The 13730-nt window shown below is 48.0% G+C and overlaps 1 protein-coding gene across 1 annotated transcript in view; it reads right to left on the bottom strand.

Annotated features, from left to right (window-relative positions):
• The window catches only part of zanl (zonadhesin, like), a 33843-nt gene that overhangs the window by 1861 nt on the left and 18252 nt on the right, over positions 1-13730 (bottom strand). The window contains exons 29-49 of the mRNA XM_036957793.2: positions 13536-13713; positions 13151-13259; positions 12807-12901; positions 12167-12343; positions 11108-11310; positions 10692-10836; positions 9800-9897; positions 9534-9677; positions 8922-9086; positions 6320-6447; positions 5632-5903; positions 5020-5228; positions 4497-4641; positions 4039-4286; positions 3721-3850; positions 3267-3468; positions 2717-2878; positions 2271-2401; positions 1097-1299; positions 824-959; positions 540-686 (exon numbers count right to left, since the gene is read on the bottom strand). Of these exons, the coding sequence (XP_036813688.2) occupies positions 540-686; positions 824-959; positions 1097-1299; positions 2271-2401; positions 2717-2878; positions 3267-3468; positions 3721-3850; positions 4039-4286; positions 4497-4641; positions 5020-5228; positions 5632-5903; positions 6320-6447; positions 8922-9086; positions 9534-9677; positions 9800-9897; positions 10692-10836; positions 11108-11310; positions 12167-12343; positions 12807-12901; positions 13151-13259; positions 13536-13713 (3427 nt within the window). The remainder of the gene's footprint in view (positions 1-539; positions 687-823; positions 960-1096; positions 1300-2270; positions 2402-2716; positions 2879-3266; positions 3469-3720; positions 3851-4038; positions 4287-4496; positions 4642-5019; positions 5229-5631; positions 5904-6319; positions 6448-8921; positions 9087-9533; positions 9678-9799; positions 9898-10691; positions 10837-11107; positions 11311-12166; positions 12344-12806; positions 12902-13150; positions 13260-13535; positions 13714-13730) is intronic.

Here is a 13730-nt window from a genome sequence, read left to right as displayed (position 1 = left end):
TATAGTATAATACAGTACAGTATAATACAGTACAGTATAGTACAGTCCCATACAGTATAATACAGTACAATACAGTATAATAGAGTATAGTACAGTACAATACAGTATAATACAGTCCCATACAGTATAATACAGTACAGTATATTACAGTCCCATACAGTATAATATAGTACAGTCCCATACAGTATAATACAGTACAGTACAATACAGTATAATACAGTACAGTGTAGTACAGTCCCATACAGTATAGTACAGTCCCATACAGTATAATATAGTACAGTCCCATACAGTATAGTACAGTCCCATACAGTATAATACAGTACAGTATAGTACAGTCCCATACAGTATAATACAGTACAGTACAATACAGTATAATACAGTACAGTACAGTTCCATACAGTACAGTATAGTACAGTCCCATACAGTACAGTATAATACAGTACAGTCCCATACAGTACAGTATAGTACAGTACAGTGAAATACAGTACAGAATAGTATAGTACAATACGGTATAGTATTAGCTCCAGTTAATCACGTACCCAGGCCTCCGCTGGTCTCGGTCTTCTCGATCTCACACAGGTTGCCCTCGAAGCCCTCTTTACACTGGCAGGTGAATGAGTCAACTGTAGTGTTAGTGTCAGAGCAGGTACCGCCATTTAGACAGGGGTAACCCAGACACGGACTCACTGAGAAGAGAGGGCGAGAGGGTACGTTTATTATCAAAGACATGGCAGTCCATTTTGCACACTGAAGTTGTTCTTATTGCAACTACTAGGGACACAAATGCATGTTTCAGTAGCCACACACAAAGACACACACTCACCTTTGTAGCAGTCACGCGCGTAGTCAAAAATGGTACAGACTTGTGTGTCGGCACAGCCCTTGGGTTGGCACACGGCGCCCGAGGCCGTACATTCACACGACAGGGCACAGTCCTCTGTCACAAACTTCTCCTTGAGCTGGGTAGGAAGGGAATGGAGGGATGTGGAGAGAGAGAGACATTCAAATGGGGTAGAGAGAGAGACATGTACGAGGAAAGAGACAGAGTTATACACACCACACCGTGCAATGTTCTGCAACAGCTGTATTAACTCACCGGGTAGTATCTATCCAGGTAGTTGCAGCCACACTCGCTATAGGGCACACAGCTGCCTGTGCTCATGGCGAAACCGGGGGCACACTGGCACCCCTCAACACAGGCAGTGAAGTCACAATCGGAGGGCGCGGCCAGGTCAGCGCAGGAGGCGGGGCAAGGGGACATACACTCAGAGTAGGTACTGTTGTCCACACAGCTCAGGACTAGGTGGGAGGAGAGGAGGGAGAGAGGGAGAGAGGAGGGGGAGAGTGAGGGAGGAAGTGAAGAGAGAGGGAGAGAGGAGGGGGAGAGTGAGGGAGGAAGTGAAGAGAGAGGGAGAGAGGAGGGGGAGAGTGAGGGAGGAAGTGAAGAGAGAGGGAGAGAGGAGGGGGAGAGTGAGGGAGGAAGTGAAGAGAGAGGGAGAGAGGAGGGGGAGAGTGAGGGAGGAAGTGAAGAGAGCGGGAGAGGGGGGGGAAGAGAGGGAGAAAGTGAGGACACAGGATTAGCAACAAACACATAAGGGGTGTTGAGAGGAGGGCAGCTGAAAATAAGTATTACTGCCAAAATGATTTGGCAGAATCAGTTTAGCAGTTTGCTAGGGATTACAAGTGAAGGAAAAAAAACGTCATTTATTAAGAACACAGCAGTGAGGGAATGTATTTTGGTTGTGTTTCAGATAGATTGTGTGTGTGTGTGTACTTGTGTGTATATAATAATTTGTGTGTGTAATACCAGAGTGTGTGTGCATTATTGCATGTGTGTTTGCGTCTGCATTTGTGTGTCTGTGAGTGTGCGTGTGCATTTATGTGTGTTTAATAAGATCTCTGCAGTGTAGTGTGTGCGTGCGTGCATTTGTGCTTGTGTGTGTGCTCGTTTGTGTCCGCGAGTGTGTGAGTGTGTCTGTGTGCGTATGCATGCGTTCATTTGTGTTTAATAACATCTCTGTAGTAATGTGTGCATGTGAGACAAGGTGCGTGTGTGTGTGTGTGTGTGTGTGTATAATGACATCTATATATTACATATATTAGTGTGTGTAATAATAATAATCTGGTGGGTGCTTATATTTCACAGTTGCACAAGTGTGTATTAATACGCATTTGTGAATTGGAAATGTGTCTTTTGCATATCCCAGCTCTCCTTCTGTGTGTGTGTGTGTGTGTGTGTGTGTGTGTGTGCGCGCGCTCGCGTGTCTTACCACAGCCCAGCTGTTGTCTCCATTTGCCCAGTTTGACACCGGCCTCCTGGCATGCCTGGGCGTACACCTCAAAGCTGTCACAACGTAGAGATGCGGTTTCCTGATCCGCACACAGGTCAAACACACAGTCCCTAAAACGCACACACACGACAGTGAGTGGAGGGAATAGTGCAGACCTACACACAGATCCGAACACAGTTGTATGAACATATAAAGCAGGATATAAATTCAAGTTATATGTTGAGAGAAAAATATCAAACATACCCACCTGTAGCACACATAAACACTCTTTCGCTCTCTCTCTCTCACACACACACACACACACACACACACACACACACACACACACACACACACACACACACACACACACACACACACACACACACACACACACACACACACACACACACACACACACACACACACACACAGTCTCTACTCACTCCTGGAAGCTGTTGGGCAGTAGTTGGGCGTGGCAGCCAGCGAAAGGTCCTGTAGGGTCAGACAAGGCTCCGCACTGTTTGTTACCATTCAACTCAGCCAGCTGAGCTTCAGTACAACCTGCTGTCTCAAAGCCAGACTCTGGGTCTGTCTCCACATCACGCCTAGGAAGAGGGTGAGAAGAGGTTGAAGAAGAGGGCGAAGAAGAGGGGGAAGAAGAGGGGGAAGAAGAGGTTGAAGAAGAGGTTGAAGAAGAGATTGAAGAAGAGGGTAAGAAGAGGTTGAAGAGGAGGATGAAGAAGAGGTTGAAGAAGAGGGGGAAGAAGAGGTTGAAGAAGTGGGCGAAGAAGAGGGCGAAGAAGAGGTTGAAGAAGAGGGTGAGCGAAGGAGAAAAAAAACAAAGGAAGGAGAGTCATATTTAGTTATGTACACTTGATAATCTCAACAAACCTATTTTTCAGTCGGTTGTGTTTATAAATAGATTATGAATGAACCAACAAATAAATGAATGAATTAAATGTTTTAATATACAAGCGAGTGATTCCTTCCCACCTGTGCAGGTGCACCATCTTGGGGAGGTCTGCTGTCACTAGCTCCGCCCCCTGCCTGTCAGTCACTCTCCAGCTTTCGCCGAACTCGTCAAGTTTCCGCGTCACAGTTCCGTCTGGTTTCATGTACTCGTTCTTGGAGGATCCGTCGTAGTTCCCACACAGACCTCTCACCCTGTTCTTGTATGTACTGGGTAGGATCACCTCTGTTAGGGAGGGAGAAAGAGTATTGCACGAGCACAAGCAGAGCTCTTCTTAATAAGATATTTAATCATTTTATTAATTAAATGATTAAGTAAATTAAATTAACTTTCTAGACCACACTCCTAGCCCGTCTGATAACTCTTTGTAGCTGCCCTATGGACGTGACCTCCCTCCCCCTCCCTCCCTCCCTCCCTCCCTCCCTCCCCCCCCTCCCTCCCTCCCCCCCCCTCCCTCCCTCCCTCCCTCCCTCTCACCTCCGTGGATTTTGCCGTCGAAGCGGACCGTCATGCCAAAGTCGGTGACCAGCTGGACGTTCTTGGAGTTCATCGTGATGGTCAGGCCGTCTCTAGGACTGAGAGGAGGAGCCACACGCTCACCGTTCACCTACACGGGTAGTGAGAGGACGTAAGAAGTTATAACTGTTCATGGAGATGACACAAGAGGTCCTAACTGTTCATGGTGATGTCATAGTTGACCTGGAAGGTAACAGAGAGGAGAGTCTCATGGTTTTAGAGCTAGATTACCATCGCCAAGGCTACAGGCATTGTTGGATTATATTATATTGAACTCACCAGGACAACTTTCTTCTGCAGGAAGCGGATGCTGACTCCATAGACATCGACATACACCTCATCCAGGTAGGAGATCTTCTTGCTGCCACCGCGACGGACGTTCTTCCCTCTGACTTGGAGGGAGGCCAGTGAGCTGAGGAGGGAGTGGCCCTGGGTCAGGGTGTAGGTGTAGGGGCCCTGGAAGTGGTGGGTGAACCCATCAAACGTACGGTAGTGGGGGTCGCCGTGGATATTGCACTTGTCGAATTCTGGAGAGGAGTAAGGGGGGGGGGGGGGGTGGCAGAGAAAGGGAGATGAAGTAAGGTGGGGAGAGAGAGAGAGAAAGAGAGAGACAGAAAAGTTTGTATTGAGGAAGTATAGATGACAAATAGTAACTTTCTCCTAAAATATATTTTAGGTAGAAATGGCAGTGGGGGCAGAGTTGCAGGGACTATTTTGAGAGAAGAGTTGGGACTTACTCTCAGGTTTGCAGTAGAGGTCTCCGTTTTTGTCCAGAGTGCAGACAGAATCATCCTTACATTGAAAATCAGAACAGGTGATGGAGCCGCCCAGGTTACAGGTACACTTGCCATCACAGTGGTCAGTCACCCACAAGTCTCCCATCTGCAACACACACACACACACACACACACACACACACACACACACACACACACACACACACACACACACACAGAGAACACACAGAACACACGTTAAGATTACGGCTGACTGTTTATACAGTATATCTAAAGAAACCTTGTATGAATGGTATTATAGAGGATGTGTTGAATCTGTGTCTGGCTGGTGGAGTTTGGATTCTTGTCTAACCAAACTTGCTTCACAGTTGAATATCATGCCGGCTGTGGTACAAATATGTTTGCCATCTGACGATCCCCTTAAGTTGAAAGGAACCTTTCGTGTGTTTAGTTGGGGTGTATGACTGGTAAAGTAGTACGGGTAAGCGGGCAATGATTGGTCAACGAAACAGTAAGCACTCACGTCATGGTACTCTCCATTGGAGTCCACACATCCACACTTGGCCAGAGGGACACACTTCCCGTCGCTGAGTACGAACCCAGCGTCACACTGGCACCCCTCGACACAGGTGGTGGAGGGAAGGTGGCAGAACATGGGGAACAGGTCGGAGCAGGTGGGCGGGCAGGGGGGCGTGCAGTCAGAGTAGTGGCTATTGGGGGGGCATGGCAGGGCTGGAGGGGGAAAGAGAGATGGTGGTGTTAGACGATAATCAAAGGTCCTATCTTTTTATACAGTACAGTAACAGTTACAGTAACATTGGCTCTATGGATGCGTTTCATCTGGTAATTGCGGCATCATTGGTCGACAGTACAGGCCTACACATGTAGTACTTTTACAAATTCAATTCCAAAGTCCACTCATTTCCTTCCATTTTCAGTCATTTATATAGCATCCTATGCCCAACCTCCCTCCCATACTCTCTCCTTCCATCTCACCCCACCCTCTCCATCTCCCTCCCCCCATCTCACCCCACCCTCTCCCCATCTCACCCCGCCCTCTCCATCTCCCTCCCCCCATCTCACCCCACCCTCTCCATCTCCCTCCCCCTCCCCCCCATCTCCCCCCATCACTTACGACAGAATGTGTTGTTTCTCCAGTCGACGGTAACCCCAGCTGACTGACAGGCCTGTGCGTAGGCTTCCACGTTATCACATAGCGTGGCCTGCATGCCGTCGTATTCACACATGTCGTACACACAGTTCCCCAGGAAGGCCTCCGGGGGCAGGAAAGAGTGGCAGGGCTTGAACTTGTCGCCGAGGATGATAGAAGAACACAGGGTCTCGTACTGTTTCTCTTCCTCTGCCGTGCAGTTAGGGTGGATGTTGGGACGCTCATCTGGCGAGCACCTGGAGGGATGGAGGGAGAGATGGAGGGAGGGATGGGTTAGATAGAGGGATGGAGAAGAGGGAGAGTACCCAAAAATGTTACCTCCTGCCAGACCATAATGATTAATGATCAATCACCAATAAGTGTCGCTAGAATTACACATATTTTTTTGCAAGCCTTGTACAGACAGAGTGGTTTACTCCTGGTCTATTTGTACCTGGTCTATTTGTACCTGGTCTATTTGAACATTGGCTTGCCTTAAGGCTATATATTATTAAAGATCCAGGTATCTAAAATATAAATGATATCGACAGCTGTCAGTGTTTCAGGGACACTCAGGTGTACAGTAACACATGATCTGACCAAGAAAAAGCTTTAGTGGTAGCCTCCTGGCCTAAAGTACAAGGTCAAAGGTGAGGGGTTAGAGGTTACTGACCCTGGGTCTGAGTCTCCCTCGGACTTCCAGCTGTTGCCCAGTTCTATCACGTCCTTGGCTGGGTTTCCATCTGGCTTCAGGTTGTCGTCTTTGGCGTTCATGTTGTAGTTACCACACATGCCACACACCTGGACAGACGGAAGGAAAGAGTTGTGAGTTGAAATTGAGGGAATAATATAAGAGTGAAGTTTGTACAAGAAATAGTGTCAATTACTTTAAAAAAAAGATCAATAAAATACATGTGAATAGAATTTGAACAGTAGGGCCTCCCGAGTGGCGCAGCGGTCTAAGGCACTGCATTGCAGTTCTAGAGGCGTCACTACAGACCAGGGTTCGATTCCGGGATCTATCACAACCGGTCGGGCTCTATGACATTAGATGGCACTCAATGAGCTATGTACGGCCATAAGCAAACAGGAAAGTGCATCTAGAGGCGGCGCTCTAAGTTGCCGGGGACTTTAATGCAGGGAAACTAAAATCCATTTTACCTCATTTCTACCAGCATGTGCAATCAGAGGGGGAAAAAACTATAGACGACCTTCACTCCACACACAGAGACCCGTACAAAGCCCTACATTTGGCAAATCTGACCATAATTCTATCCTCCTGATTCCTGCTTACAAGCTAAAACTAAAGCAGGAAGAATGGGCGACTCGGTCAGTAAAGAAGTGGAATATGTTCTGGGATTCTTCCGATGTCATTGAGGAGTGCACCACACCACACTGGCTCCATCAATAAGTACATTGATGACGTCGTCCCCCCAGGGACCGTACGTACATACCCCAACCAGAAGCCATGGATCACAGGCAACATCCACACTGAGCTAAAGGGTAGAGCTGCCGCTTTCAAAGAGCGGGACTGAAACTCGGACGCTTATTAGAAATCCTGCTATCCCGTCCGACGAACCATCAAACAGGCAAAGGTCAATACAGGACTAAGATCGAATTGTACTACACCGGCTCGGATGTGGCAGGGCTTGCAAACTATTACAGACTACAAAGGGAAGCACAGTCATGAGCTGCCCAGTGACACGAGCCTACCAGACAAGCTAAATAACTTCTGTGCTCGCTTCGAGGCTGGCAACACTGAAGCATGCATGAGAGCATCAGCTGTTCCGGACGACTGTGTGATCATGCTCTCTGTAGCCGATGTGAGTAAGACCTTCAAACAGAACAACATTCACAAGGCCTCAGGGCCAGACGGATTACCAGGACATGTACTCCGAGCATGCGCTGCCCAACTGGCAAGTGTCTTCACTGACATTTTCAACCTGTTCCTGACCGAGTCTGTAATACCAACATGCTTCAAGCATACCACCATAGTCCCTGTGCCCAAGAAGACTAAGGAAACCTGCCTAAATGACTACCGACCTGTAGCACTGATGTATGTAGCCATGAAGTGCTTTGAAAGGCTGGTCATGGCTCACATCAACACCATCATGCCAGAAACCCTAGAACCACTCTAATTTGAATACTGCCCCAACAGATCCACAGATGTGTTGCAATCTCTATTGCACTCCACACTGTCCTTTCCGACGACACAACAGTGGTAGGCCTGATCACTGACAACGATGAGACAGTCTATAGGGAGGAGGTCAGAGACCTGGCCGTGTGGTGCCAGGATAACAACCTCTCCCTCAACGTGATCAAAACAAAGGAAATGACTGTGGACTACAGGAAAAGGAGGACCAAGCACGCCCCCATTGTCAACTGTAGTGGAGCAGGTTAAGATCTTCCAGTTCCTTGATGTCCACATCACCAACAAACTATCATGGTCCAAAAACACCAAGACAGTCGTGAAGAGGGCACGACAAAGCCTATTCCCCCTCAGGAGACTGAAAAGATTTGGCATGGGTCCTCAGATCCTCAAAAAGCTGCACCATCAAGAGCATCCTTACTGGTTGCATCACTGCCTGGTATAGCAACTGCTCGGCCTCCGACCGCAAGGCACTACAGATTTTACTAAACAGTTATTTTTCTTGAAACTGCCTTGTTGGTTATGGGCTTGTAAGTAAGCATTTCACTGTAAAGTCTACACCTGCTGTATTCGGCACATGTGACAAATAACATTTGATTTGATCGGGAGTCCCATTGGATGGTGCACAATTGGCCCAGCGTTGTCCGGGTTAGGGGAGTGTTTAGCTGGGGGGGGCTTTACTTTGCTCATCGCGCTCTATCGACTGCTTGTAGCGTGCCTGCAAGCTGACCTCGGTCGTCAGGTGAACGGTGTTTCCTCCGACACATTGGTGCGACTGGTTAAGTGGCCGGGTGTTAAGAAGCGCGGTTTGGCGGGTCATGTTTCGGGGGACGCACGACTTTGACCATCGCCTCCCGAGCCGGTTGGGAAGTTGCAGCAATGAGACAAGATTGAAATTGGGGAGAGAAAACGGGTAAAATAAAATAAAATAAAATTGAACAGTGTGGATAATTCCAAGAATGAAAAGGGCAGAGAAAATCATTAGAAGTCCCTTTAAAATGTAGGTCGGAGTATTTTAGTATGGCCAAGACATGTATTGTGTGAAAGGCTTAATTTTACCATCATTATAAGTTGTATTATTCACATTATTGTACAGCAGCATTACTATAGTTGGGCTCAGTCGTACCTTGTTGAAGTACTCTCCAGGGACGGTGATCTCCAGGTGGTGGACTCCATCAAACTTGACCATCAGGCCAAAATCAGTGTCCAGTAGACTGTAGACACCACTACTCAAGACCCTGGCCCCGGCCACACCGATGGACAGAGGAGTACGTACCCTGCGCCCATCCAACTGGAGAGGCGAGAGAGAAATAGAGAGGTGGGGGGGGGGGGATAAAGTAGAGGTGATTAGTGGAAATCAATAACGAATAAGGCATATGGGTTGTTGTTCCTCAAACTTCACTATCACAGCTTCCATGGGCGGTTCCACAAAGTGGCTTGCCGGTGTTGAAGCCCCCTCAAGGATAGGCCTAACATCCCAAATACCCCCCCCCCCCCAAAGATAATGAAAACAAAGGAAACTGTGCTCAGGATTGAGCCAAAGCGTCAAACTTCTACTTTTCGCTACTCTTGACAAACGTGATTCTAAGCATGCTTACCAATGGATCTCTCTCCCTGTTTTGTGTTTTCTGTCTATGTTTGCTGCGATGAGACTGAGGCATAAGCCTGTAAGCCATACACACATTTCTATTCTCACCAAAAACAGACAACCGGGGTTTGACCTTGAACTCCATCTCACCAGAACTCTGTTGCTCTTTTGAAGTGTGATGTTGGCGTTGGGAAGATAGACCGTGACGGAGCGCACGTACGACGCCTCCGGTTGACCACGCTCCTCGTTTTTCGCCACGATGGTGAACGGAGTTACCTTGGTGGAGTTACACACCTAAGGGAGAGAGGGATAACGAGGGGGGGGGGTTAGAGGGAAGGTGAGAGGGAGATGTGTTACAGGGATCGGGAGAGACAGAGGGGAAGAGGAAGAGAGGTTGAGAGACGACGGTTACATACCTCCACCAGTGTATAGGTACAGGTGCCCATGAAGGTGTGCATGACACCATCAAAGGTGTAGTAGTGAGGATCTCCGGCCACATGACACACACCCAAACCTGGGGAGAGACACAGAGACATTCATATCTGGGTTAGGGATGTCTTCTTGGGAGTTCTTCATATACAGGCAGTGGCACATTCACTTCAAAGTGAAGATATACTTAGAGCTGGTTTTCCAGCCACAGATTAAGCCTAGTCCTGGACTAGGTCTTAGAAGCATGTTTTTGTTTTTTTCTCCCTAATTTCGTGGTATCCAATTGTTAGTAGTTACTGTCTTGTCTCATCGCTACAACTCCTATATGGGCTCGGGAGAGACGAATGTCGAGAGTCATGCGTCATTCCAAAACACAACCCAACCAAGCTGCACTGCTTCTTAACACAGCGCACATCCAACCCGGAAGCCAGCCGCACCAATGTGTCGGAGGAAACACCATGCACCTGGCGACCTGGTCAGCGTGCACTGCGCCCGGCCTGCCACAGGAGTCGCTAGTCCGCGATGAGACAAGGATATCCCTACCGACCAAACCCTCCCTAACCGTGACGACTCTAGGCCAATTGTGCGTCGCCCCATGGACCTCCCGGTCGCGGCTGGCGGCGACAGAGCCTGGGCTCAAACCCAGAGTCTCTGGTGGCACAGCTAGTGGCACAGTGTCTTAGACCACTGCGCCACCCAGGAGGCCAGAAGCATGTTCAATGGAGATTCTCGAAATGCTTTTTAGTTCAGGACTAATAATTCATTATAATTAGGAATTTGTATCTGGGAAACCAAAATATTTCTGTCCCAGTAACAGTAGCAAAATAAACAACACAACAAAGACTAAGAAAAAGCCCTGAAAGGTGCTGTGGCATTTACCTGTTGAAACACATGCCAGCTCTCCCTGCAACACCTTACACTCCTGGGCGGGACTACACTGCCATGGCTCACAGACAATGTTGTTGCCAGGGTTACACTTACAACGCTCCGAACAGTCCAGCTCAGTGAACCAACTGTCTCCCACCTAGGGCACACACACACACACACACACACACACACACACACACACACACACACAAAAAAGGAGAGATATGGACATGAGACACAGTCCCACAGACATATAACAATCAACCATCTTAGTTAGTCAATAAACCACTTCATTATTTTAGTCAATCAACCACATGAGCTAAATGAGCTAGCCTCTGTTTACACCCTTCCTATAAGTCTCAGGTCATTGTATTGACTACTATGTAAACTTCACTAGTCAAGTCATAACTTGGTTCCTCCATTCTTACAGGCCTGTAGTTGTTATCTTTGTCGGTGCAGCCACACTGGCTGGGTGGAACACACTTGTCACCGCTGAGTAGCAGGCCGGGGTCACACACGCACCCCTCTACACAGGGCTGGGCACAGGTGGCGTTGAAGTTAGGGTTCTGACAGCTGGAAGGACAGGCGTTACCACATGGCTCGTAGTGGCTGCCTGGGAGACACTTCAGAGCTGGGGGGAGAGGGGAAGAGAGAGAGAGAGGGGTTACTGATGGGCAATGAGAATCATCTGTATTGCTGCTACCCAAGAAAGGGGGAGAACAGAGGGAACATGGGATTTGAATTGGTAGTGAGACTAATCCTTGTGGCACACCACTTTCACAATCGTGGTGTTACCCAATAGAGATAGGACTCAGTACACATAAAGGACTCACAGGTGTGTTACAGCACATGGAGCACAGGTGTGTTACAGCACATGGAGCACAGGTGTGTTACAGCACCTGGAGCACAGGTATGTTACAGCACATGGAGCACAGGTGTGTTACAGCACATGGAGCACAGGTGTGTTACATCACATGGAGCACAGGTGTGTTACAGTACATGGAGCACAGGTGTGTTACACCACATGGAGCACGGTTCTGTTATAGCACATGGAGCACAGGTCTGTTACCCCACATGGAGCACAGGTGTGTTACAGCACATGGAGCACAGGTGTGTTACAGCACATGGAGCACAGGTGTGTTACAGCACATGGAGCACGGTTCTGTTATAGCACATGGAGCACAGGTGTGTTACACCACATGGAACACAGGTGTGTTACAGCACAGGTCCGTTACAGCACATGGAGCACGGTTCTGTTACAGCTAATGGAGCACAGGTCTGTTACACCACATGGAGCACAGGTCTGTTACAGCACATGGAGCACAGGTCTGTTACAGCACATGGAGCACAGGTCTGTTACAGCACATGGAGCACAGGTGTGTTAGTTAGACTACACACAGTCGGGAAGGTGTGTGTGTATGCGTTTGCGTGCATACCTGTGTTTCAATGTGCGTGCGTGTCTGCGCGCATGTCGGTATGTGACTTACGACAGAAGGTGTTATTCCTCCACACGATGGGTACTCCAGCCCAGGCACACAGGTCAGCGTAGCTCTCTATAGCCTGACACAGGGCCACCGTCTCCCCTCCCGTAGCACACTGGTCGTACACACAGTTCTCCTGGTAAATGTTGGGGGGAACCACCGCGTGGCACGGCTTGAATATACCTGAGAGAGAATGGATGGAGAAATGAATGGTGCTAAATAGCTGGGACAGTGAAGAATTATCAATAAATAGTTTTAACATTGTACAAATTATATGTAGTAACACAATCGACCAAAAAATGCTGTAAGACAACTGAGAGAATTGGACAAATGACCGATGAGTAATGGTCGTAGTAAGTTAGCTGACAATTCAGGCACAACTCTCTCACTTATCTCTAGAATCAATGATGTTTCGTTTAAATACAATCTCTTGCTCTACAGAAATGAGAAATGGCTTTAGTAAATGGAGACTGAAAGACACAGTACAAGTGGTATGTAATAACATGAATATAACACGTTTTGTGAAAGAGTGTACCTGGATTGAGCATGTCTATGATTTTCTGTCCGGTGTTAATGTCCGACAGCTGTAATTTGTGTTTCCATGCGTCTGTGTGATGTTTCTCTGTGTGCTGTGTGTGAGTCTCACCGTTGGGGTCCGTGATCATGCCACAGCTGGTGGGTTTCTCAGCTTCTGCCTCAACATTGGGATCGCACCCCTCCTCTCCTCCACCGTGGGTACAGCTGAAAGAAGAGAGAGGGAAGGAGGGATTGATGAAAGGAAGAAAGGAAGGGATGAATGTCAAAGACGTCCCTGTCGAGGATGGAAACTAAATCTCCTCGATGGAGTCAGACCTATAGGTCATAATTCATACAAAAACAATGGAATCTAGGCTAAATGTAACAGTTCTTCCTGACAGTGCTGGATAAATAAAAACATTGAAACTGAAACATGAATGTGTGTCGTGTGTTTCAGGTGTGTGTGTGACTCACTCGGGGCGGTCGTCAGGCACCTGCCAGCTCTCTCCCAGATCGTTTGTGTTGCCGGTTGGCTTACCGTCTGGCTTGATGTTGTCATCACCGGGTTGGCCGTTGAAGTTTCCTACAATAGAGGATAGATGGAACCAGTTACTACTGCCCACATCAACAGCTACTTTGCATACAAACTGTTAGCTGGGTTGGGGTAAAATTATATTTTAAAGCAGTCAAGTCAAGATATAAAATGATACTCAAAGTGGTGTTCAGACAAGACTACATAAAGACTACATAAATCTACTACCCACTACAAAGGGGATATGATAAAAGTGGGTGAAATAACTTACGAGGGCATTTTTTTTTACATGCCTTTTAATAACATGATTGATTGATTATCTCTTACCACAGAGTCCACAGAGCAGACCGTTGTAGGAGGAGGGCAGAGTGACGTCAGCGTGGTGGTTGCCATCGAACCTCACCCTCAGGCCAAAGGTCGTCTCCAAGACAACAAACTTCCCGCTCAGGTAGACCTTCACCCCACTGGTCAGAGTCACAGGAGGGGTCACCAGGGTTCCGTTGACCTGGAAGAGATGAGAGG

The sequence above is a fragment of the Oncorhynchus mykiss genome, chromosome 21 (genome assembly GCF_057628025.1).
Source record: "Oncorhynchus mykiss isolate SJ-2025 chromosome 21, ASM5762802v1, whole genome shotgun sequence".
In the NCBI taxonomy this organism is placed as follows: domain Eukaryota; kingdom Metazoa; phylum Chordata; class Actinopteri; order Salmoniformes; family Salmonidae; genus Oncorhynchus; species Oncorhynchus mykiss.
Note: the sequence above shows the minus strand (reverse complement) of the source record. Positions and strands in the feature narration are given on the sequence as shown.